This window comes from Accipiter gentilis, chromosome 14 (assembly GCF_929443795.1).
Source record: "Accipiter gentilis chromosome 14, bAccGen1.1, whole genome shotgun sequence".
Classification (NCBI taxonomy): Eukaryota; Metazoa; Chordata; class Aves; order Accipitriformes; family Accipitridae; genus Astur; species Astur gentilis.
This window is the reverse complement of record NC_064893.1, coordinates 13,300,743-13,324,337: the sequence shown is the minus strand read 5'-3', so window position 1 is coordinate 13,324,337 and position 23,595 is coordinate 13,300,743. Positions and strand designations below refer to the sequence as shown.

The 23,595-nt window shown below is 40.3% G+C and overlaps 1 protein-coding gene across 6 annotated transcripts in view; it reads left to right on the top strand.

Moving 5' to 3' along the window:
- The window catches only part of STARD3NL (STARD3 N-terminal like), a 30,575-nt gene extending 7,497 nt beyond the window's left edge, over positions 1 to 23,078 (top strand). For 3 of the 6 annotated variants that reach the window (XM_049817275.1, XM_049817274.1, XM_049817276.1), the window contains 8 exons: positions 9,083 to 9,379; positions 12,158 to 12,235; positions 14,249 to 14,326; positions 16,037 to 16,090; positions 16,193 to 16,310; positions 18,676 to 18,774; positions 21,770 to 21,839; positions 22,589 to 23,078. In XM_049817275.1, the coding sequence (XP_049673232.1) occupies positions 9,155 to 9,379; positions 12,158 to 12,235; positions 14,249 to 14,326; positions 16,037 to 16,090; positions 16,193 to 16,310; positions 18,676 to 18,774; positions 21,770 to 21,822 (705 nt within the window). In that variant the 5' untranslated portion in view covers positions 9,083 to 9,154 and the 3' untranslated portion in view covers positions 21,823 to 21,839; positions 22,589 to 23,078. The remainder of the gene's footprint in view (positions 1 to 9,082; positions 9,380 to 12,157; positions 12,236 to 14,248; positions 14,327 to 16,036; positions 16,091 to 16,192; positions 16,311 to 18,675; positions 18,775 to 21,769; positions 21,840 to 22,588) is intronic. The other 3 variants (XM_049817278.1, XM_049817277.1, XM_049817279.1) reach the window with 3 other exon arrangements.
- The last annotated feature ends 517 nt before the right edge of the window (positions 23,079 to 23,595 follow it).

Below are 23,595 nucleotides of genomic sequence, written 5' to 3'. Positions count from 1 at the left end.
GAAAATGCTTCTGAGGCAATGATGTGTTACAGCTAGAGACAGAATGAGTGCAGCTTGGAAAGGATATAAGTGCCCTTCAGGAAAGGGAACAATGACTATCAGGAGGTCACTAGTAATGTGTTCACTACAAGTGGATTTCATGAAAATTAGGTTTTTCAGTTATGTAAATGGAAGAGGGAGAGAGTGTGTCAGCAGAATGGTTTTGGTTCATTTATAGTAGAGAACAGTACAAAAAATGTGTCCAGGTAAGCATTGGAGGCAGTCTCCAGCTCTCTGGGAGTTTATTTTTTCCCTACTTTACAGTCAGCATTATCTCGGCTTCAGAGAAGTTGGGTTTATCTGTGTTGGCTCTTAATCTGGGTTTATGCTGGGACTGTCAGAAAACGCTTTGAGAGAATTCTGCTAATACTCCTGCAGGTTAATACAGGTTTATACCAGGTATTCTCAGTTTATTAAACTTTCTATATGTGGTGTACCAAAGCAGTCTTTACAGTTAATTGTAGATTCTGAGATGTTGGCTGGACCAATTTGTGTCTATGCCTAGGTAGAGAATGAAGTTGTAGTTTGTGATGGTGGGAGAGCAAACTGGTATGACACTTAGTTCCCAGACCCTGAGGTCCTTTATTGCTTCAAGAGGATGTGTTTAGTGAACTCTGGCATAGTTTACTATGCTGACTGGGTAAATCCTGGAGTATCTGTGACGGGCTGTTCACTGTGTGGTGGATCCTGCCCACGCTGGGTGTGGGGTGGGATACTGCCCAGGGTCCTCCTCGCTTGAACAGTTGCCAACTCAGAACTTGCTGACTTGAAGACCATTTTCCTGTAGGTATTATGCTGCCTGTTATGCTTATACATAATTATGTTTTATGTTACATAAATGTACATTAAAATTATCTGAAATTGTCTTTAAGTATAACTTAAATGTTTGAACGTTAGGATTGTAATACCAGTTACCGTATTAAGTTCTGGTCTTGTAAGGAATTTTGTTTTTACCATGCCACATAGGGTGTTCCTACAGACTAAGAGGTAGTGTAAGCAGGAATGTCAGTCCTTTTATCAGAAAATAACTGATTTTGTAAGGAGAGGGAGAGGTAAAGAACTGGCGTGTTTTATTTATCTCTATATGAGGAAACTTTATTACTACTGTTTCAGTGTCAGCTTTCTCATCAGGAAAGACTTTAATTTAATATGGAAAACCTTGTAGTTTTCACAGCACTTTAGCATCTTGGTCACGGTATTGGCCATGTCATCTTATTTTACTCATTGAAAATAAAAAAAATATTTTCAGATTATTTTTTTTAACCTTCAAAGAAAAGCTATTTATGGTAGGAATTCTTGGGCAGTGTTCAGTGTTGTCAGAGACATAGGTAAAAAGTATTCTAGGTTTTTGATAGGTTTCCACAACAGTCATGACACAATATTATTACTTTGTGTGCGTAGTTCCTTTATGCAGGTATGATTTCTCTGATAGTTTAAACTAAAACACTGTTGCCTTTTCCTAAAATAGTCTTCATGTGACACTTTTACTTTTGAATTTGCTGAGCTGTTGCTAGCCCTTTGAGTAAGCCCTTTTTTTTTGTTTTGGTTTTTTTTTTTTGTTAGTTTGTTTTTTAAATCACTTCTGTTATGTCTTCTCAGTTAATTCTACTGTGTGTTTTTTGCTTGGAAAGAAGAAAGTAATGTAAGTTGTGCAGGCGCTCAACATTACATATATGTAGTAAACATAAATATAATTTAAAACAAGGATGATAGAATGGAAGAATAGGGATAGTATAATGATAGAAAACAGAAATACCATTCTGATCCTGCATCTCTAAAATATATGTAAAACTGACACATACAATGTGTGCCATCTGCTTCTGTCAGTATGAGTGAAAATAATGGTGTTAATTGTAAGTGTAACCTGAAAAATCATGGGCTAGCTCTCCCCATGTATTACTAAAGTCTTCATTAGTCACTGAGGGCAGGGAAGGAGCGCAGTCCTAAACTTGCTAATTTTAGTAAACTCCTTTACTTTTCACTTATTAAACTAGTTAATACTATTAATAAGTAAAATCTGTAGTTCTCTAGGATAAGTTTTGAAATGTAATTCTCCGCTTGGAAGCCCGAGTTATGGCCATAACAATTAAGCATTTTAAAAAAAAAAAAAGGAAACAAACCACACATTTATTTTTAAATCAAATAGATGAAAACTGTGCTTCTTTGCAGGAAAAAAAACCCAGTCGCCCATAACTTTTAAGAGGCCAGCTAAATAGCTAAATTAGCTAAATATTTGGGTGGTAGGAGTAGAGTGAAAGTGAATGTATGCAGTTATGAAGAAAAGAAAAAAAAAAAAAGATAAAATCTGACTCCTCTTGAAGTCAGGAGGAGTGAGGAGAAAGTAGATCACAAATATACTAATGTCAGTTCTTATCTCAGACTTTTTATTTCCCTCTTAAAAGTTTTGACGTTTCAGTAGGCTTGTAAATTCTGTCATTTCACGTGCCTAGTGAATGAAGGGAAGGCAGTGGATGTAGTTTTTCTGGATTTTAGTAAGACTTTTGATACTGTCCCTCACAGCATCCTTCTGGACAAGTTCTCCAGCTGTGGAGCAGGTAGGTGGTGCACTGGGTGAAGAACTGGCTGAGTGGCAGGGCTGAAAGGGTTGTAGTGAATGGGGCTCCATCTGACTGGCGACCAGTCACCAGGGGTGTTCCTCAGGGCTCGAGTCTAGGGCCAGTTCTGTTCAATGCTTTTATCAATGCTCTGGAGGCAGGAGTTGAATGAACCTTTAGTAAGTGTGCTGGTGATACTCAACCGGGAGGTGCTGTTGACTCTCTTGGGGGACAAGAAACCTTGCAGAGGGATCTGGATAGATTGGAGCACCGGGCAATCATCAATGGCATGATGTTTAACAGGAACAAATGCTGGATTCTGCACCTGGGACACAGTAACACCGGACATCTCTAAACTGGGAGAGGAGTGTCTGGAGAGCAGCCCTGCAGAAAGGGGTCTGGGGGTGCTGGTTGACAGGAGGCTCAACAGGAGCCAGCAGTGTGTGCCCTGGCAGCCAAGAGGGCAAACCCCATCCTGGGGTGCATCAAACACAGCATAACGCACCAGTCAAGAGGGGTGATTATGCCTCTGTATTTAGCACTGGTGCAGCCTCCCCTTGGCTCTTGTGTGCCGTTCTGGGCCCCACGATGTAAAAAGGACGTGAAGGTACTGGAACATGTCCAGAGGAGGGCAGCAAAGCTGGTGAAGGGGCTGGAAGGCTTGTCCTCTGAGGAGCGGCTGAGGACTTGGACTTGGGGTTTGTCTAGTTTGGAGAGAAGGAGGCTGAGGGGCGACCTCACTGCTCTCGACAGCTTCTTGAGGAGGGGACGTGGGGAGGGAGGTGCTGATCTCTTCTCCCTGGTACCCGGTGCCAGGACACGTGGGAATGGCTCAAAGCTGCATCCGTCAGGGGAGGTTCGGACTTGGCATGAGGAAACATTTCTTTACCAAGAGGGTGCTGAAACCCTGGAACAGGCTTCCTGGAGAGGGGGTCGATGCCCCAAGCCTGTCAGTGTTGAAGAGGCATTTATCTGGACAATGCCCTTAATACCATGCTTGAATTTTTGGTCAGCCCTGAAGTGGTCGGGCAGTTGGACTAGATGATACTTGTAGGTCCCACCCAGCTGAACTATTCTATTCTCCTGCACTCATGATAAGTCAACGATGAGACCGTTATTTGCCTGAAATCCTAGGGTGTGTGGGGGGGATTGGCTCCAAAACCACTTTCAAGGTCACACAACACGAAGGATACAAGTGGCAACAGGATTTTATTTTTCTGACTCTGTTTCAGAGCCGGTGCTCACAAGCCTTAACACAATGCGCAAGCGTAGCCAGGAGCAGGCTGATGCAATCCTTAGTTTAGCTTGAAAAAACATCCCTTGAAGTCTGGCAAAGGAAAGTCAGAGAGCTACAGAAAGTCACAAATCCCCTACATCTTGTGGAGAGCCGTGTGCTATTGAGACTGCGCGGGGAATACCGATGTCTAGCTCACTGACATGTCTCTAGCGACAAGGAGTTAATGGCATGGTTAGTGTCCAGCGCAGTTGCTATGAACTCCAGCTCTCCAGGCAAGTTTGCCGTGGAGTTTCTTGCAGTACCATGAATTACGGACTGTTCATCTTCCTGGTGAATCCCTTCTCCCAGGCGCTGCAGAGAATGAACATGCCGGTCTGTAAACATCATTCCTTCATAGGGCATACTTTATTTTGACCACACATCCTTCCTGAAGCCTGCCATATAGAATAACCCAAACAATGGGACCGCCTGGAGCCGAAAGAAAGGGTGCCAGCTGAACCCAGCCTCCTTCAAATCAGAGGCAGACACTGGGTCAGCCCACAGCTCATACAACAATCCTGAAAGTATGTAACTGATTTTGAAGAAACAAAAATGAACCGTTGAATATTGACCTTTGCCAGAAACAGGAAATCAGATAACTGACCGATGCACAAAGGTGGCTCTTTCTAGAGCAAACTCAAAAATTTTAAGAATGTAATTTTTCTCTTTTTGGTTAAGGGATTTTTTTCACATGGATTTCTGTTTTGGCATTGAAAAAAAAGCAAATCCCAAACATTCTCACACCTGGTTTATAAATATTTTTCCTCTTTTGTTTCTAAATTATTTTGTTTCTTTTCGCCTTTGAGAAGAAAGGACTATAACGAATGTCCTGTTTCACTTAGGATGCAAAAACTCAAATAATATGGCAGCATGAATCCAGGCCAAGCAGTCACTGTTTCCTGACAAGTGAGAATGAGGATCAGTACCAATCACACACAAAAGAAGTGGTGTGTGGCATTTTCAAAAGTATGACATGTGTCGGTGACAAGCGTACTTTTTGCCTTCCAAAACTTGCTCCGCTGTGCTTCTCTGCATGAAAAGTGATGCATGAAAAGCGGTCTCGTACCTGCCCAGCTCTTGTATTGCACACAGGGAGAGCTGAAAAGGTGCAGCAAGCCTGGAGCCCTTCCAAGCACAGGCAAGAATCCCTGGGGCAGTGGAGCCAAGGGAAGAGCAGAGCTCGCTCCCGCTACAGACTTGCACGGCGCGAGAGAGCCCGAGAGAGCCAGGGCACCTTGGAGGTGCAAGGGCAGCAGGCAAGGACCTAGCTGAAAGGGCCCAGAAGAGCCCTGACAAGGGGCTGTGCTCAGTGCTACAGAGGACAAGCAGCAACCCCTGGGCACTTCCCGTGGGGCCAGAAAACTTCCTCCCCCCGGATGCGGGGCACGAGGGCCACCTTCGTGGAGCGCGAGCAGCAGGCAGCAACCTAGCCAAAATGGCCCAAAGCAGCCCTGGCAAGGGGCCGTGCTCAGTGCTGCAGAGGAAGGCAAAAAAACCCCGGGGACACTTGCTAGCCCACCGTGGGGGAAAAAAAGCCTTCCTCCCCCCAGCGGCAGGGCACGAGAGGCCATCTTCGTGGGGCACGAGCAGCAGGCGGTGACCTAGCCAAAATGGACTGGAGGAGCCCTGACAAATGGTCGTGCTCAGTGCTGCAGAGGAAGGCAAAAAACCCCCAGGGACCAGTGCCAATCTGCCCTGGGGGAAAATTCCTTCCTGACCCCAGATCTGGCGATCGGCTATTCCCTGAGCACGTGAGCAAGACCTGCCTCCTCGTCCTACAGGCTGGTCACGCCTCCCAGGAGATGCCCAAGCCCTGTTCTCCCTCAACCTGGAGCCATCTCAGGGGCTTCTGAGTGGCCAAATGCCCTTGGCCTGGTGGACCTTGGGGGCAAGAATCTTTCCCGCAACTGGCGGGACGCCAGCGAGTGCTCCAAAGCACCGGGACCCCCGGCAACATCTCTGCATCCCACTTCTTACGGCTGCTGCCCCTGGCTCTGCAGGGCTACTCAAGAAGGCGTTCCCTTGGTCTTGCCGCTGCTGTCCAGCTGAGAAGGATTTCCGTCTGTCAGATGAGCTTTGAACACGGTCCCTCCAGCAAGCCTGGTCCAGCCTCCAGTCTTCCTCCGTCAGCCCCCTCCAAGTAATTCCACCAGCTCCTCAAAGGCTTCCTCCTGGATGTGTTGGGGCTGGCCCCGGGGCCAGCTCTGGCAGTGGGACACGGGAGGCTGCCCCTTTTATACTGCCCCGGGGCATTGTGACTGCTGCACTGCTGGGTGGTGTCACCGTGACACGGGGGCGACGGGGCCCCCCATGCACAGCCCCTCCGCCCAGCGTCCTTCGGAGGAAGGCCTTTGGGGTGCTGGCCCCGGGGGCCGTCCCTGTGCCCAGGAGGCCCCGGGGGCTGTCCCTGCCCGTGGTGGCCGTGCACGGGGCCCAGCTGCTGGGTGTCCCCGAGGCATCCTCTGCCACTCGGCTCCCAAGGACAAACCTGGTGCTGTTACTCTTCTCTCGGGCCGTGGCAGAAACCACCCCTATTAGCCGTCCCCTCTCTGTGTCAGAGCTAACAGCTGTGAGGCCACACGGAGAGGAGGACCAGGGGCGCAAGCCCTTTTGCAGGGGGATAATAGGGGATGGTTTCAGCAGCAGCAGCCTGGAGGAAAGCCAGAGTGTAACTAGAGCCATAGGCTGGGATGGACGGTGTCAAAAGACCACCATAGAAATAAGAGAGGCTTTGAAAAACAAGTGAGCCGAAGTGACCCTGGTGTGGTGGAAAAGCCAGTCATTTTCAGACCTAGAACATTTGGACCCGTGCCCAAAGCCCAGCCAGGCAAATGGCAACTCTTCCAAACACCAAAACTAGCCCATTGCTGCTATCGCTGTCACATCCCCTTCTCCCGCTGAAAGCAAGCTGCACAGTCAGCCGCGTTAATGTGGGATACAAAATGCACTTCAGCCATGGGGTAAAACTTTCAGAGCTCATTTGTGACTTTGACCTTCCTGAGAATTAGTTGCCTACCTCAATTTGTGGGAAGATGTTCAGATCTTATCTGAAACCCTGGCAAATCTCTTTTTCCTCTAGGATTTAGTATTTTGGGTACTGAAAGACTAAGGAAGGTAGCGTTCTTGCCGTTTGGTATATTTGCACCAAAACTCTTATGTACATTCAGGTAACAAAGGACATTTATGCCCTCTACGTTTATTTGCTTGTGGTGATGCCAGAGGTGAGAGAGAGGGTTTTGGTTCCCTCTGCACGAACTTTGCAGAGACATAGAGACCGTGCTTGATTTCCTCACCGTTCCAGGGGATGTTTGCTTCTACACTGTTTATGGTGAAGTCTTCTTCTTGGAAAGAAGTCTTGCATTGTTTTTTGTTCTTTAACAGATCCAGCCCTCCACTGACCGGCTGAGTAATGGACGGGTTGTGTGAGTGGGCTCTGAATGTGAAGCTGGTGGTGTCAGTCTAGTCACTTTCAAAATGGATGTCTGCCTCCTAGGGAAGAGAATATCCACAGTAGACATTAACGGAGCTTCCATTGTGGAAGTTTGGCTGGAGAAAGTGCCCAATCAGATGAGACACTGGGAAAGCTAGAAGAGATGAAACACTAGAAACTGAGTATCTTAATCTCATATTCCCACTTCTTAATTTCTCTGGTCGTGTGTGCTCTGCTAACACCTCTTTAAAGGAGATTAGGCCCAGCAAAAGGTCTGTCAGCTTTCCTTGTCCCATGGCTTACTTATGACTGAGAACTAGAAGACGTATACCTTGGATTGGCTTTGGAAAGCCATGGGCAGGAGCATCCTGGGGTTAATTGCCAGGGAGGAGCAGAATGGCAGTAGCCTGCCTGTGCTTGTGCTTGGTTCGGCCCACAGCTGGATCCCAGAATGAGATGGTGATTGTTACTGGGTTGGTTTGCCTCTGGTGGCTCGTTCCCTGCAGGCAGACTAGTGTCTGTCCCATGCAGGTCTGTTCCCATTCTCATGACGTAGCCCAAGAAAAGCAAACTTTGAACTACCTGAAGGCCATGTGTGACTTGACCTAGGCATTGGCCATGTGTGGCTGGCCTGCCTCTTCTTCAGCTATGGACTAGCAGCTCCAGGCCCCAAAACTTTCCTTTTCCCCTGTGTCCTTGGACCCTCATGTTTGTCTAGCAGTGTGTTAAGAGATCCCCTGTCTGTCTTTCCTGTTCTTTGACTGACTGTGTTCCTACAGACTTGGAGTTGAAAGACTGTTGGAATAGAAGAGTGGACAGGGTTTCTCTTTCTGTTTCGCAGTTTACTGAAAGACAGCCCACATGGGAAGAGACAAAGTTTTGCTCTTGAATTTCAAAAAGCTATTCTCCCAGCGTTATGGAAGCTTGTCTGATATGATTTGTATTGCAGGATGTATAGCTTAATCTTCTGAGTATTTTGCATAAAAATAAATTTTCTCTGTGTTTTCTTGAAACTTTTGTGACCTTCTTAGTCAACTCTTTCTAGAAGCTTTAATTGGAAAAAAGTTCTCATGGAGTAATGTAGTGAATCAAACTGCTCCAGTTTTATAAGAAATTTAACCTGAATTTTTTTTTCTTTAAAAAAAACCTTGTAGTCAGAAGAGACTTAGAGTAATTGCATTCCCTTTAACTACTGGTTTGCATATACTTTCTTCAGAGAGACACTGTCTGGCAACATAAATTGTCATAGCAGCTGAATTTATCTATAGAGCAAGTAGCAGTGTATTTGCTTTGTAGAATGATTACTGTGATATTCAGGGGTTTTAATGGACTTTTAATCTTTTTGTTGTGTCAGCTCTGGATGTGCTGGTAGCTAACACTGCCACTTTTCAGGAATTGTTTGTGGAACTTCCTTTAATTTAGCTTCCTATTGAGAGTGTTTAAATCAGAATTGGAAATCTTAAAGATGCACTGCATCAGGCTTTTTATTCATTCGCATTTAATGATCTTACTCTAAGAATGTGGAGAGTGGAGCCTTCTAAATCTAGACAGTGCTCCCTTATTCCCACCGGTCTAATTGAACATTAATTCTCTTGTTTCACAATCCTCTGAAAGATGAAGAGGGCCTAGATACATCTTATTTTAGAAACAATTTTTAGAGCCTACTTGCCAAATTCTCTGAGTCATCAGTTTAGCAAAGAGAGAACTGACATGGTAAGATGAAAATACCTACCAGAATTATGGGGTTTTGGTGGCTAATGCGTTTTGGTTTTCTTTGTTTAGAAATTCTTCCTATATGGATCAGCCTTCTAGTGATGGTGAAACTGGAAGAAGACCACTCTAAGCAAACCCAGAATGAATCGGATGCCAGGTGATGCAGAAAATGCTCACAGTAGCAGTGTGGAATCCTGTCCTTCCTTGCGCGATGTCCACTCCATCAATCCAGCGCAGCTGATGGCAAGGATTGAGTCATATGAAGGCAGAGAGAAGAAAGGCATATCAGATGTCAGAAGGACTTTCTGTTTATTTGTTACATTTGATCTCTTATTCATAACCTTGCTGTGGATAATAGAATTAAACGTGAGTTGTCTTTTCAGTACCCTTGGACTTTATTATCACTCACTTCAGGAGTGGTTAATAAGTTGCTCTTTTCTATCCCAAATTACATGCTTTTTGTATCTATTGAAATTAAAGCAGCTTCTTACTTTTAAGCTTTCATGAACATAGTATCTACTCAACTGCATTGACTTTTAGTCATTAGGATACATTGTTTATTATCTTCTTATCATGAAACCATTTGATGTTCCTGTAGTCTATGAACCATGCTGAAGAAACCATTGAAAATCTGGCAGCAAGTAAACAAAAATGTTTACTGGATGTCTTAAAATTCACACTTCTTGTCAAATTCAAACAGGATTCCAGAGTTTGCTTTCTGAGTAACTCAAAAGTCAGTGATATTTCATTGAGGTGCTAGTCTCTGGCAAGACTTCCAATGGCCAATACCTTTCTTTTGCTGTAATGGTTTTTCTTTGAGACAAACTTAGTATGCTATACATTGTCTATGCAGGGTGCATTTAAATGACAAACTCCCACAGTTGCCACCTTTTAATACCAGCATTTGTTATTTGGAAAACGAGACAGTTCTGAAATTTGCAGAAAGCAATAGGATAGCTGATTTGTTGTTACTTCATAAGTAGCATCCAAGTTTTGAGCTGGGTTTTAAGCTGTATCTAAAGTATGCATTTAGGAAAGGACACACAGGGAAAATGGGAGGAATCCATTTTTTAGACAAGAAAAGTCTTGAGTAAATGTCTTTTGTCAGCCTTCCTTTACAAGATAAATAACCTTGGTTATTGATCTGACATTATGAAGTTTCAGGAGCTGACTGTTCAAGTAGTTCATTGTTAATAGTGAAAAATACACTTTATGATTTAATTTGAGAAAGCAGACTTTGCTTGCCTGAATGGTGTAATTTTGGACTAGACTTCTGTTGTCTCTCTAGGTGGAAAGACTATTGTATCCAGTGTGTAAAGTTAGCTTGTCTCAGAAAAGCAGCATAGTGTTCTGATGCATTTCTTGTTTTAGGCCAGTTTCTCAATAGCATCTTCAACTAAGAGGAGCAGAGTCTGGGTTTGTATCTCATGTCAAGGATTCAGAGTACAAGTTATCAAACTAGTGCTCTCAGAATGTTTAAGACTTTGTATAGAAAATGCTACCAACTCATGATGTTTTATTTTGAGTGCTGTAGCATTAAGGGACCTCTAGATCCTATGAGTTTTCATTGTGAAAGCTTTGTTTTAAGAAGAACATATTATGAACTGGAGTCCTATACTGCCAAATGTCAGCAAGAATGAAAAACAGGTTTTTGTCTTCATAAATCATATTAGAAGCCCTCATTTGCTATCTGGGATCTGACACCTGGTTAGGTTTTTTTGTTCTGTTTTTTAAATTAAGTTTAGTTCATTGGGAAGTCAAATAGCACTGTGTTAGGACTGTCCATCACTGGTAGTGGGACTTCAGAATTGTCGCCAGACTTCTGTAAGTATTGTTTTCTCTTTGTCACCATTATCCAGTGTGCTTAGGCATAATTTATTTTTAAACACTTCAGGGAGTAGCTCCATGGCAGTTTGAGCAAACCCTAAATCAAGGCTGTTGTGGTTCTCTGTTCATCCTTATGTTAACATGGTGCTCATGCAGCCATGAAGTGAACAGATTGGAGGGGGGGACATTGATCTTCCTTATTTATGCTAGAAACAGATGATCACACCTGATGCAGTAGAGCAACGAAGAGGAAGCTATGTTTAGAAAGTTACTTGTCAGGTAGCTAAAGAGGGGAGGGAGAGGAGAAGAAATTTGGAGTTGGAGTGAATAGTCTCAGGAAAACACTGTCCAGCAGTATGGTTGGGAAAAGTGGAAGAGTCTAGGGTACATTGCTTTGAGATGGTGAGCATATGTTGTTGGCGTGCTTTGGTACCTCCTTTCTTTAAAAGGATGACAGTAGTCAACCTCAATATTAAGCCTTCTGTTGGTGTTGTTTTCCAGTGCTTTACATAACTATTTCGTGCAGTGCTTAGTTAATTGAGTTTAATATAAAAAACAATAGGATATGGACACTAAGTTTTTTCGCTGCTGACTAAGGTATATACTCCTTTCACTTTTTCTGACCCAATACATACTAAATTATTTTCTTACTAACCCAGATTGGACAGGAAAGTGACAAATCTTTCCACTGGAAAGAAACACAGTGGCTAAGGAAGATGCAATTTTGAATCCCCTCAGGCAAATGAAAGAAGTAAATTTGGATATTAGTTATTTGTGGGAGAATGGTCTAATAGTTGCAGCTTCTGTGTTTTTTGCCGTGGCTTCTTTTGCTCAGCTCTCTTAAATAGCGTGTGCTGATAAGAAAAAGATTTGGAGTATTAATTCAGTTACTGTTTTGTTTCCTATACACTAACATGTGACTAACTAGAGCTAGTTTCTGGGCGGTTTTTTGATCAGCTGTTTTGATCCGCCTTATGAGACATAAAATGCTCTGTGAATTTGTGTAACAGACCTTGCATTTAATCATTTCTTCTTTCTTCAACAACTTGTTCGCTATTTTGGGACAGTCTTAAATGTAGCTTGCATAGGCCAGGTGATAATCCTAAATTTCCACTTTTAAATTTGTATATAATCATGAAAAACAAGCAAGGACACTAATCTTGAAATTGACATTCTTAGCATATATGTCCTCTGTACTTAGTTTAATGATCTTTTTGTGCATCAGTGGGGACTATTAATTTCACCGTTCAGATTTGTGTGTATTTTGGCTTCAGTAACTTCTGTTCTAAAGCTGTGTGTGGTGTTGTTTCTTTGTAGGTAAAAGGAGGCATTGAGACTACCTTAGAGAAAGAAGTCCTACAATATGACTACTCTTCTTCATATTTTGATATATTTGTAAGTGTTCTTTAAAAAAAAAAAAAAAAAAAAAAGGAAAAAAAAAGCTGCAAACGTATAGTTTTCCCATGTTTCTCCTTCCACAGATATTTCCTAGTTTGAGTCCTGTGAAAGGGTTGATCTTTTCTTGATAATTTAAACTGGAAGGACTTGGACCAAATTTCACGCTTCTAAGGGTTGCCCAGTTCTGCTTTGGCAGCAGGCTCATGGAGTCTGTGGATAGAGATGCTCAGGCACACTTAAATTGCATCCTCTACTTTTTGGGGCATGGAAAAGCAGATGAAAAACTCAGTTGAGAATGTGAGACTGATGTAACATAAAGATAATTCATTAAGAGGACAAGACCAATAGGCCTTCAGCTCTAAAATAATTTTGTTTAAACCGTTGTTTTTGTCCTTCCACAGAAATAAGTGAGTTGCAGTGAGGAGAGACTTGTTCCAAAGTTGGCCTGTATAGATCAGTTTTTTTCAGATGTCTCTGTTTCAACTCAAAACAGTTTTTTTTAACATTGTATTAAAAACAGATGACATGAAGTATGATTCTCCTTTACTATGTATAAGCACCTTAGGCACATGGGACGAACTCTACTGCATTAGGAAATTTCTCTGTGTTTCAGCAGTGCTGTAGCTCTGTAGTTGAAATGCATTTTGCACTGCAGGGACAAAGTTACTGATCTCAAGTAAAAGCTGTTTCTTTACAGTTCTTCTAAAGGGCCCCATGTTTTTGCAAGATCATTAATTCTGCCAGATCTTGTTTGCCTGGCCAAGATGAGTTGGTTTGGTATCAGTCATTTTATATTGACGACTATATCCAGAATCTCTCATTGAAACTAGTTTAAAAACCAATCCTTGCTTCTGCATTGGACCATTTGCTGTGTCAAATGGAATGAGGTACTAGATACAAAAATGTCATAAGCTAGCAAACTATGCTACTTTTCCCTTTCTTTCTCATTATTTTGCTGGCAGATTATCCATGATAAACGTTACTGCAGAAAGCAAAAAATGTTATCTGTCAATGTTGATGCTCTGGAAATTATTTTGCCTTGTAGTTGAACCAAGGGTTAAAAACATAATGCAAAATAATAGACTTTTATTCCTTGGGAAGGGACTAGGTCATTGAATTCTGCAAAATGATTTGTGGGCTTATACAGGATTTCTTGTGTTTCTGCTACACATCACTGAAACATATATATTTGCATAAGATTAAATGGGTTCATTATACCTCTGGCCATGTCTGTCCTTGACTCCTCTTCATTTTAAGCATTTGTTTCACAGCTTTTAGATTCTGAACACATCTTTTAAAACAAGTTGGAGGCAATCTAATATCAAAGAATAAATGGGGAAATTGAGGGTTAGGGTCCCTGATTCAGAAATCTTGTCTGTCTGCTATTGATTTAATTTTCTGGCCTAGAAATACTATAACTTACCTTTCTTTACTGCAGAGTATTTGGAACAGCTCACTATTGCAGACATCTCCATAAAGAATAATTTGTTGTTGTAACATTAATATTTCAGTAAATACTAAAAAATTAGTAAGCAGAAAATTGTTTTTGAAAGTTTCTCCTATTTTCTGATTGCATTTCTGAAGTCTTTATTTAATGATATTCTTGTGCAGTAGCACACCACTAAAATCAGTGAGATGGACAGTGATGCTCAAGGTGTTTGCTGGGTTAACTGCATCTAGATTTAACTGCTTAGATTCCAGTCAGGTAAAATGATCGTGGACATACTTTGTGTAGCTTTCCTATTTTTCTAACTTATTTGTGGAATTGCACATGCTTGCATATTTGAGCCTATATAGGCATGTGAATGGTGCCGTTGGCTTTACAAATGGGAAATTATGTTCTGTTTCTGTTTTATAAGCACACATTCACATTTGTTTCTCAATAACAGAACTTAGATTGTCCTGTTTTAAGTTGTTTTGTAAGCAGTTAGTATTTTCAGTGAGCTGAGAATCTTGTGGTTCTTCTGTGTTCTGAATTAACCAACAAATATTTTTTTCCTTTCTCTATAGCTACTGGCAGTCTTTCGATTTAAGGTGTTAATACTTGCATATGCAATGTGCAGACTGCGCCATTGGTGGGCAATAGCTGTGAGTAGTGGCCAAGCATAATGGAGTTTTAACTAGAATGGATCAAACAGACAAAATTTTAGATGTCTCTTAACGCTTGTATGTTAAGAATCATCTTGATGCTATATATAAAAATTCACTGTACAGTAACAGATTAAAACTTCTGTTCTGGAAGATTTTCAGCCTAAAGACAAGAGTTTAATAGCACAGTGGGTGTGGTCCTTATTAGGCATCATGTTAATACAAATTGAAGACTTATCCAGTATGGATGGCTAGTTGTAACTACTTGTTACCTCTGACTTGTTAATTAATGTTTGAAATATATTTGCATTTGAAATAGTGAACTGTATTCAAACGAAGAATTGGCATTATTGTACTGGAGATCCAGTTGTCCATTAACTCCCACATTCTTAGCTTTTTAGAGTTCTAGGTGCCACCCACTGAGCACTAGCAGCTGTATTGTTTCATGCTCCAATACAAAATATTGAGTATGTATCCATTCTTAGAAAGGAAGTTCTTGAGAACTGCAGGCAATCACAGTGGATTGGAGCAAATTATCTTTAATGCAGCTGTACAATGTGGATGAGAAATAATGCAAAACTTGATGACAAATTCATACTTCCAGCAGTCAGTACTATAGATTGTAAAACAATAGGCATATTGCTGGCTTACTGCATTGTAAATCTTAGACTTTTTTTCCCCTACGCTGTGGTAGGTGCATGTAGAACGTATTTATGTGTAACTTTCTTCAAGTGAGTAGCATGCCGTTTGTTTAGTAGTCTGAGATTACATGCCATGGTTTCTTTGAAATTGTGTTATTAGCATGGCACAAACATGTAATAGTAACTGCTGCTCTGATTGTGTTTATTTTTAAGTGCACGCCTCTCAAAATCCCTTAGTTGTGTAGCTTTAGAGTATTTCTTTCAATGACATCCTCCGACTTGATGCAGTTGTTTCTGAGGTGGTGAGAGTGAACCCATCATGGTAGTCAGCAATTAGATATATAAAGCTTCACTGAAGGTTTTGCAGAAGCCATTAATCTTAGAATCCTACCTGTGCTTACCAGAAGCTAGTTAGGTTCTGCTATTATTTAAAGAATTGCTGGACCCGAATGTACTAATAGAGTTAGAAGCCTTGCTTAAGTGAACAGTACTTGTCCACTGCTTTTTTTTTGTTTTTTTAGACATTTTATTCAGCCTGCCATTTCTTAAATATGTCAGGGAGTATCAAGTCTTCATAGTGATTCATTTTTCACAATATCAGTACGTGAATTAGAATATTAACTCAAATTTACTCCTGCAACAATGTTTTGTTATTTGAAATGGATCTTTTGATTTGTATGGTAGTGAAAAACATTTGGAGCAATTGCTGTTTGCTTCTTTCCAAATACATAGAAAGAATATTTTTTGAAAAGGACTTGGTGAATAAAATACTGCATCTTCATTATACAGTAAAATCACAATTTATATAACTTAGCATCTGTGTAGCATCTAAACTGCTTATCTGCTGTGTGGAAATCAACATTTGGAGATGTCCTTATTAAAAGTTATCTTTATTAAGGAGGTTATTTTCATAACACTTTCAAGTTAATTGTTATCATACTTGTTATGTTTTATTAATCTATAACCTTGCTGTTGGTAAATATTTGAAGTTGCAACTGATAGGTAATGGCAGAAGTGAGAAAGTAAATCCATTTATTAGTTTTAACTGTTCTTACCCTGTCTCTTTCAGTTTACAACAGCAGTGACCAGTGCCTTTTTATTAGCAAAAGTAATTATTTCAAAGGTATATATTCTAATCAAATGTTTGTTTTACTTTGTTGTTTTCTTGAAAGCAAGTTTCTTCAGGGTAATTTCTGTAATGTTGTGTGGTTTTGTTTCCTTCAAGCTGTTCTCACAAGGTGCTTTTGGCTATGTGCTGCCCATCATATCCTTCATACTTGCCTGGATTGAAACTTGGTTTTTGGACTTTAAAGTGTTACCGCAAGAAGCTGAAGAAGAAAACAGTAAGCTTTTGATATTTCCCCTCAATCACTGCAGTTGGCAACATTCGATCCCATGTTATCTGGCAGAAGAATGCTTCTTTCAGCTTCTCAAAATTTGAAGAGCTGTGGGAAAAATTAAATCATATGGCATAATTTTTTTTTTTCTGGAAAGGAACATATGCCTTCAAAGAAGTAGGGTTTTAATTAATTTAGGGAGGCAAAGTTAAAAGTTACAAGGGCCAGAGCAGCGATCTGTCAAGCACTTAGGAACATATATAATTTTGTATGCTTAAGACAAAAATTTAACTGACTTGGGCTTGCAACATTTTATTTTCTGGCTAATACATAGAATAAGCATCTGGTTCCTCTTTTAGGAAGAGTAGACACAATAACTAACTCAGTGGCACTAACTCTTCTTTTGAGGTGGAAAAGGGAAAGCAAGAGTCTGCTTCATGCACAAACAGAGTGAGACCAGAGCAAGTATGAATTTCAGCCTCTTCAAGATGAGGCAGCAGGTCATCTGACACTCAGTGTATTCAACTAAATGGAGGAAACCCATTGACTTAGTTGAAAGACAATATTGCTTGAGTGGTGAGGAAAAGAAAGCATAGATTTCTGCCACAGATGTTTTGTTAGTTTCAACAGCAGGAGAGTAATTATACAGCAAACCTGTTTGTGCATTATTACCTGAAGTACAGCCTGAAACTCTGCTAGAAGGGCATGTTTTCCTCTTAGGTAAGAACAAAAACTTTACACAGGCATGGATGCCTCCATATTTTTTTTTTTTAGTGCTCTGAAATGCAATCTTTCTACTTTGATCCTTTCTACCACTCCAAGAAAGAAGTTCGTTAAATGAGTACACTGGATTTTGCCTAGAGAAAGGGAAACTTAGGGTAAATTTTTTTTCTCTTTTGATGGGGTGAGGAAATACAGCTGCATCACACTTTTTTCTTAATAGATGAGAAATAACTCTGCATATTTCCAAAAAAAGATGGGGTTTCACTGAAAAGTGCTGATTTTAAGCAATTAAGTTAGATAAATGATAGGCACATTTGGACTGTGTTGTGTGGTGGTACTTATATAGTGCCTTATTTGCTTTTAAATCTGAGGCAGTTGATGAAAACAGATTTTAATAGTTTTTGCTTTTTGACCAGGTATTTTTCTGTCATATCTCTAGTGGGAGTGGAAGCTGACTTTTTTCCATCTTACTATTTTGTTTTAAAAAACCCCAACCAAACAACAATAAAAAAACCCACCACAGCAATTTTCTGCCTAAAGCAACAGTGCTCATAATTTGGAGATGTTTTGTCTGTAACTTAAAAAAAAAAAAAAAAAAGAAGAAAAAAGGGCAAAACTGTCTTTCCACTTAAGATTTCCAACTCTAAAAGTTTCCTTCTGTGAGCAGGATTTAAAGCTAAAATCCAACCAGTATGTGTCTTCTAGTATCTTGTGACTCATTGTTAAGTATGGAGACTGACCTTCCTCTTTTGGTCAGAGTGGAAATAAAAGTAAAATAGATGTCGTCTTTGGAGACTTTGAACTGGTTAATAAGATAAATTGGTAGGTAGAAATAATAGTTTGAGTTGGAAAGAGATTTTTTTTAATAACTGCTGGCTACCTCAAGTAGCTCTCCTGGTTCAGTAAAACATCAAGGTTTTCTTTTTTTTCTTTTTTTTTCTAATCAGTCTTCATGTAGCAGAGAGTAAAGGATGGAAGTTCAATAGCCTTGTTGACCTAAAATGCCATCTTTGCCCTGTTATTATCAGAAGACCTGTTGACAGCAGTAAGGATGAGATGAATTAGCTACTCTCCCAACCCCTTTTGGTTTTTTGTGTCCTCTATTAAACACACCAGAATAGCCCCGTGTCATTTCCAAGTAATTTTTCTGATTTTAGATGAAATCGAGCCAAAAGGAGTTGAAGGTTGGAGTAGCTAGGTATGTTGAGACAAATAGGTGAAAGCAAGCCATTAATGAGGACTCTTATAGTGGCAAAGTGAGAAGATAATTGATTTTGTTATGCATGACAGCTCACTGATCATTAAAAATATATTTCAGAGTTTTAGTTAGCCAGTGAATGTTGATGAATTTACATATGGCATCCTAATCATGCAATTATTGCACATAGTAGAAGAAAGGATTCCTTAATTCATGTGTACAGTACCTCTGTTTTGCTAGAGTGTGTCTCCTCAGCTGCCTGAAGTCATATAGAAGACATAAATGTTAAATTAACAGTTTGCTTTTTTCCTGATATATTTATTTGTAGAAGTAACTTGCTAGGAATGCTAATATAATACATCAATTTTTAAGGTTCTTCATCAATACTTGATCTTTAAGAGGTTATGTAATAGCATTGAGGATTTGTTTTTTGGTTTTGCTTCCTTTTAGGATTTTTGATAGCACAGGATGCTTCTGAACGAGCAGCTCTTCTTCACCCAGGAGTCCTCTCTGATGGACAGTTCTACTCTCCTCCTGAATCTGTAGCAGGTAGTTATGTTCACGTAGTAAATGATTTTTCATATTGACATTAAAATGCATATTTCACCTCTTTCAGAGGGTGAGGCAGAGGAAGGATGAAGGGAAAAAATATATTTTCGTTTTTAAATGAAAAGTGTATTTTACAATCCAAAATGAAAGATTCTTTTTTTATTCAGTAATTCAGTTTAGTTACTACCTATCAGATGAATTACAATACATGTAGTTAGTGCGGCTTCTGACATGCCCCAAAGGTCTTAAAATCAAGGTAAGTCTGAAAGAAAATGGTACTGCAACTGAAAGGAGGCAGTTATTGTTTGCTTCTGCCATCGATGATAGGTCCCTTATAACTTGAGATATTCTGTGATCTAGTGATCTCTTATCTGCTAGCAAGAGTGTTTATGCAGCAATGCACTAATTAATCCAGCCTAAACTTGGAGCTTTACAGTATCTTAGGAACCTGAAACTGCTCTAAAGCAAACTGAAATTTCAGTCAGAGGCTCTTTTCCTTTCCCATAACAAAAAGTCCTCTCTGTATAAAAAGTCTAGCTGTGTGGGTATATTAAACTGAGGGAAGGTGTTAATGACATCTTAACTCTGCATATCATATGCGTTGTTCTAATTGAGGTATGAGCTGAGTAAAGAAATACTGCAAGATTTAAGAATGTGTTTGCAGGTATTTCAAGTAAATGAGTCATTTCTGTATGGGTTGAGTGGATTTGAGTTATTCAAGGATGCAGTTTGAACCCCCAAATCCTATGTCAGCATTTTTACCCTAAAATGTAAATCTCTTCTGTAAAGCTGTGCTGTATTATGCAATATATTTAAAATATTAATATCTGCTAATTGCTACAGACACATTTGCCTGTCTTGCATTACAAAGTTGTACACGTTGGTGATATTTTTCAGTTTAATGGCTGTCTCTATGGTTGCTGAGTGTCTTGGCATAATGAATGACTTAGAGCTCCATCTAGGGATGACAAAGCATTAAGACAATGTCAAGTATAATAGTTCAAAGTGAAAATGTATTTTACTTAAAGCGGTGAGTCTATCTTGAGGAATAAGGGTTGAAAGTATTACACTGGATTCATCCTGGGATTTTTTTGGCAATAGAATATACAGTGTGAGAGGAAGTGTAAGTGGAGCTAACACATTGTCCTTGGCAGTGTGGCTGGGTCACTGTTGCATGTGCAGTGAGCTATCATGCCTCAGCATGTGTGTGGTGTCTACACGTATATATATGACTGTGCCATTGCTTTCAGCTTATTGAACAGATGCTTGTCACCTGGATTTCAGTAACAGCTGATGTGCCTTTTCCCTAGTCTGCCCTAGCTGCCAAGTACATTTGTTTAAGCACCCTTTATGGGTATGAGAAGCAAAAGAAACAGTCAAATTAATATATTTGAACTAAAACACACACACTGATAGTCACAAAGTATTCTGAAACTGTGAGGTGATGTACAGTAAAAATAGCTCACAATTAAAAATATTTTTTTCAAAATTCTGTGTTTCTTTCAGATAAGACAAACTATGGATTGTTCTAAAAGAGCAATTTTTGGACAATTTGCCTTACATATTGATTGGAAAAATATTTAGAGATAAACTGTTTCCCATGATCATGCAGAGGGGAATAAACCCCTCTGCTGATATGGCAAAATGTCTAAAAACAAATCTTTGCTGTCAGGAGGTGACATTTAAAACAGGCTCTGTTGGAATTTTCAGCATATTTATCTTTTTATGTCTTCCTTGAAGATGCGCATATGCAGGGCCATACCCTTTTCCATCCACTTCTTTATATGGGTTGAGCCTTCATCTTCAATGTTGGACTTGGTTGCCAAGTAATCATTCCAGAGGTAGCAAGTGGAAAATCAGCCTCAAAAGAGTAAATTTCTACAGTTTCTATACAATTTGAGCTTCAAAATGAAAGGCAGGTACGCTATTCCAAGAAAGGAAAGGACTTCAGAGTAGTTCGGCCAAAACGCCTAACACCTTTGTCTGTCTTTTTTTATTTCTTTGTGGGAGAGAATGTGGGTCCATAGTTCAGCTTTAAATTGATGGCAAAAGCCCAAGTAAGTCTCCCAGGCATTTTATCAAAGACAGTTCTTTACTCAACTTCCCCCCTGCCCCCCGCCGTGGGAGTCTCATTTAAAGTGCCCAAGACCGGTATGGTGAAAATTATTTATTTCCTCAGTCATCCCTGACAAGGGCTGACTGCTGCAAGGACTGACTGCCACCTCCGATGTGGGCAGAGACATCTGCAGCTTGGATTGGATCTCCAGAATTGCGTGTGGGTCAGAGCTGCTCATGCTGCTTGCTTGGTATCTTCTTGCTCTCCCTGAAACAACTGATCCATCAAGCCACCTTCCTGCAAAGCAGTGCTTCCAGCAGGAGCTGTCTCTGGGCACGTAGCCCTGTGATCAGCTAAGCTTTCTTTTTGGGGCCATCCAGGGCTTTGTCACAGCAGAGAGCTGAGAACAGGCAGCGGACAGACCAAGGAGAAGAGAACTGGGCAGGGAGAGGCAGAGGGAGCTGTTTGGTTTCTGGCTTAGAGAGAGACAATCTCTTGCCAGAACACTAGATACAGAAATTATTAATTTGTAAAGCAGTATTTCTGGCTGCTTTTAAAGTGTCTTCTGAAGTTGTCTTCCAAAGGGCAGGATGTAGCAAGTGGGAAAATCTGCTTGTCAGTGAGCAAATGTGGAGTTGATTGTCTGAGTGTGGTAGTGTGAAAACTTGAAGCACTTGCTAACTGAATCTGTTGACAGGGTAGGTGTTTCAAGAATGATCCCAGTGCTGGGTTTTGGGTTTGATAACTGTTAACAAAAACTCTTCAATACAAAACATCTGAAAAGATAAGAAACCTATAATAAAAAGTAAATATTTTTATGGAAAATAGTTGCTTTAAATTGCCTTTTGATAAGCCATTACTAGTGATGGATTGCTTCTTTGCCTTTTTCTTTCCCTTTTCTCTCAGCTGATCTAATAGCATTCTTGTCTTCCTTTTCAGGATCTGATGAAGACTCTGAAGAAAAACAAGACAGTGAAAAACCAGTTGTGTAGCAAATACGGAAAAGCAGGTATGTTCCTTTGCATAGAACCCAAATAGTCCTAAAAATATCTTTTTCTCCTCACTTCCTTCCTGAATAATTGGAACGGTGGGCTAACTCTTAGGAGTTCACCATCTTTGAACTCAGTCTGTCTGTCTTAGCAACCTTCAAGCAGGAAGTCCTGCCAGGCTCTTGAGAGCTGTTCTGGAGTGTAGTGTAAAAGGCTGCAGGCTTGGGATGGAACACCCGTAACATTTATTTGTTGGCTGTCTTGGAAGGGAAAACAGTGGAACAGATGAGTAAAAGCTGCTTTTTTTTTTTTTTTTTTGGAAGTGGGGACAGATTTCTTTGGAGATGGCAATGCAAGAGTGGTAGGAAGAGATTTGCTTTTAATTTAAGTCTGGGGTGAATATACTCATCTTGAAGATTGCTTGGGCAAAACTACTTTGGTATTTCCCCTCCTCAGTCTGTTTAATACCAGAAATGGGTCACAATGGAGCACCTGCGTCTCAAAATTTTTGTAGTGTACTTTGGTTATATATGAGAGATGATTTCCTTATTTTGGAAGTTACTTCATGTACTTTTGGAATTATCTTGCTCCATGCTTTCACTTCACCACACGTGGCAAAGCTCAAGCTAAGGGAGGTATTAAATATTCTTGAGAAGCTGAAGCTTCTGATTTGAAAACTTCAGATGACCTTTTTTCAGCCTCCCTGTTTTCACTACCTGTTTTCTTGATTTGCATCTTCATTCATCCTGACTTGTGTAATCTGTTACAGAAAGAAAATCTCTGAGGGAAGTTGTTGGGGTTTGAAAACTGGCAACAGAGTCTGTGGCTGACTTGCTGGTGGAGCTGCTGACAGGAGAATTTATTCATTAGAAAGCAAAGGGAATGGTTCCCATGTACTGTAATACCTCACAAAGTACCTTGTTGACATATGTATATTAAGTTGCCTCCCAGGTGGTATGAAAATATTTGTCCACGATGTATTTTATTATTCAGTGATTCCTGAAGTTGATCTTCTAATGACTAGGTGATTACTGGAAAGTGTTGTCTTGTGTACCTAATCAAGAGACTGGTAATATAATGAAGTAAAACTTCTCTATGGTGGAAGTATATTTAATGATTGTTGGGACTCACTAGGTAAAATTATTTTATGTTACTGCAAATTTGTCATTAGTTTAATGTTTACTTTTTTTAACTCCATGCATTTTCTTTTTTAAAGGATATGTTCACTTTCTAAAATAAAAACCTTAAAACAAGGGTAATGCATTATGATACTTTGTTGCTTTACTGACTGGAAGTCTGCACATACCACTCCTTCATTTCTTGTGGGGTAAGGATTCCAGTTTGCACAGTATTTGTGCAGGATGTGTTACAGGGTTGTTTGGCTGCCTGTAGGGATGCAGTGTTAGCGGTATTGGATCATCATTTCTGTGTTGCATATGTGATATCAAAAGGAAGCTAGGAGCTTTTTGAAATAACTTAGTTCCCACTCCTGTACTGGTGGTGGAAGTTCTTCAGGTTCAAGGAGGAAACTGGAGTGAGTGTTTGCAAACGCTAGTATTACCCCAGGAGTGAAAGGAAGGTAGTCAATCGTTCGATTTAGGCATGTAAGTATAAGATACGTATTTTCAGATACAGATATTAAGTGTTAACTGATACTTGATCAAAAAAGTTTTAGGTAATGCACTAATTCTTACCTAAAGAGGAATGTAAGTGTTGTTGCTTTCCTTATATGGCCATTAGGTTTCATTAGCAACCTGCACAGCAAATATTAAGTAC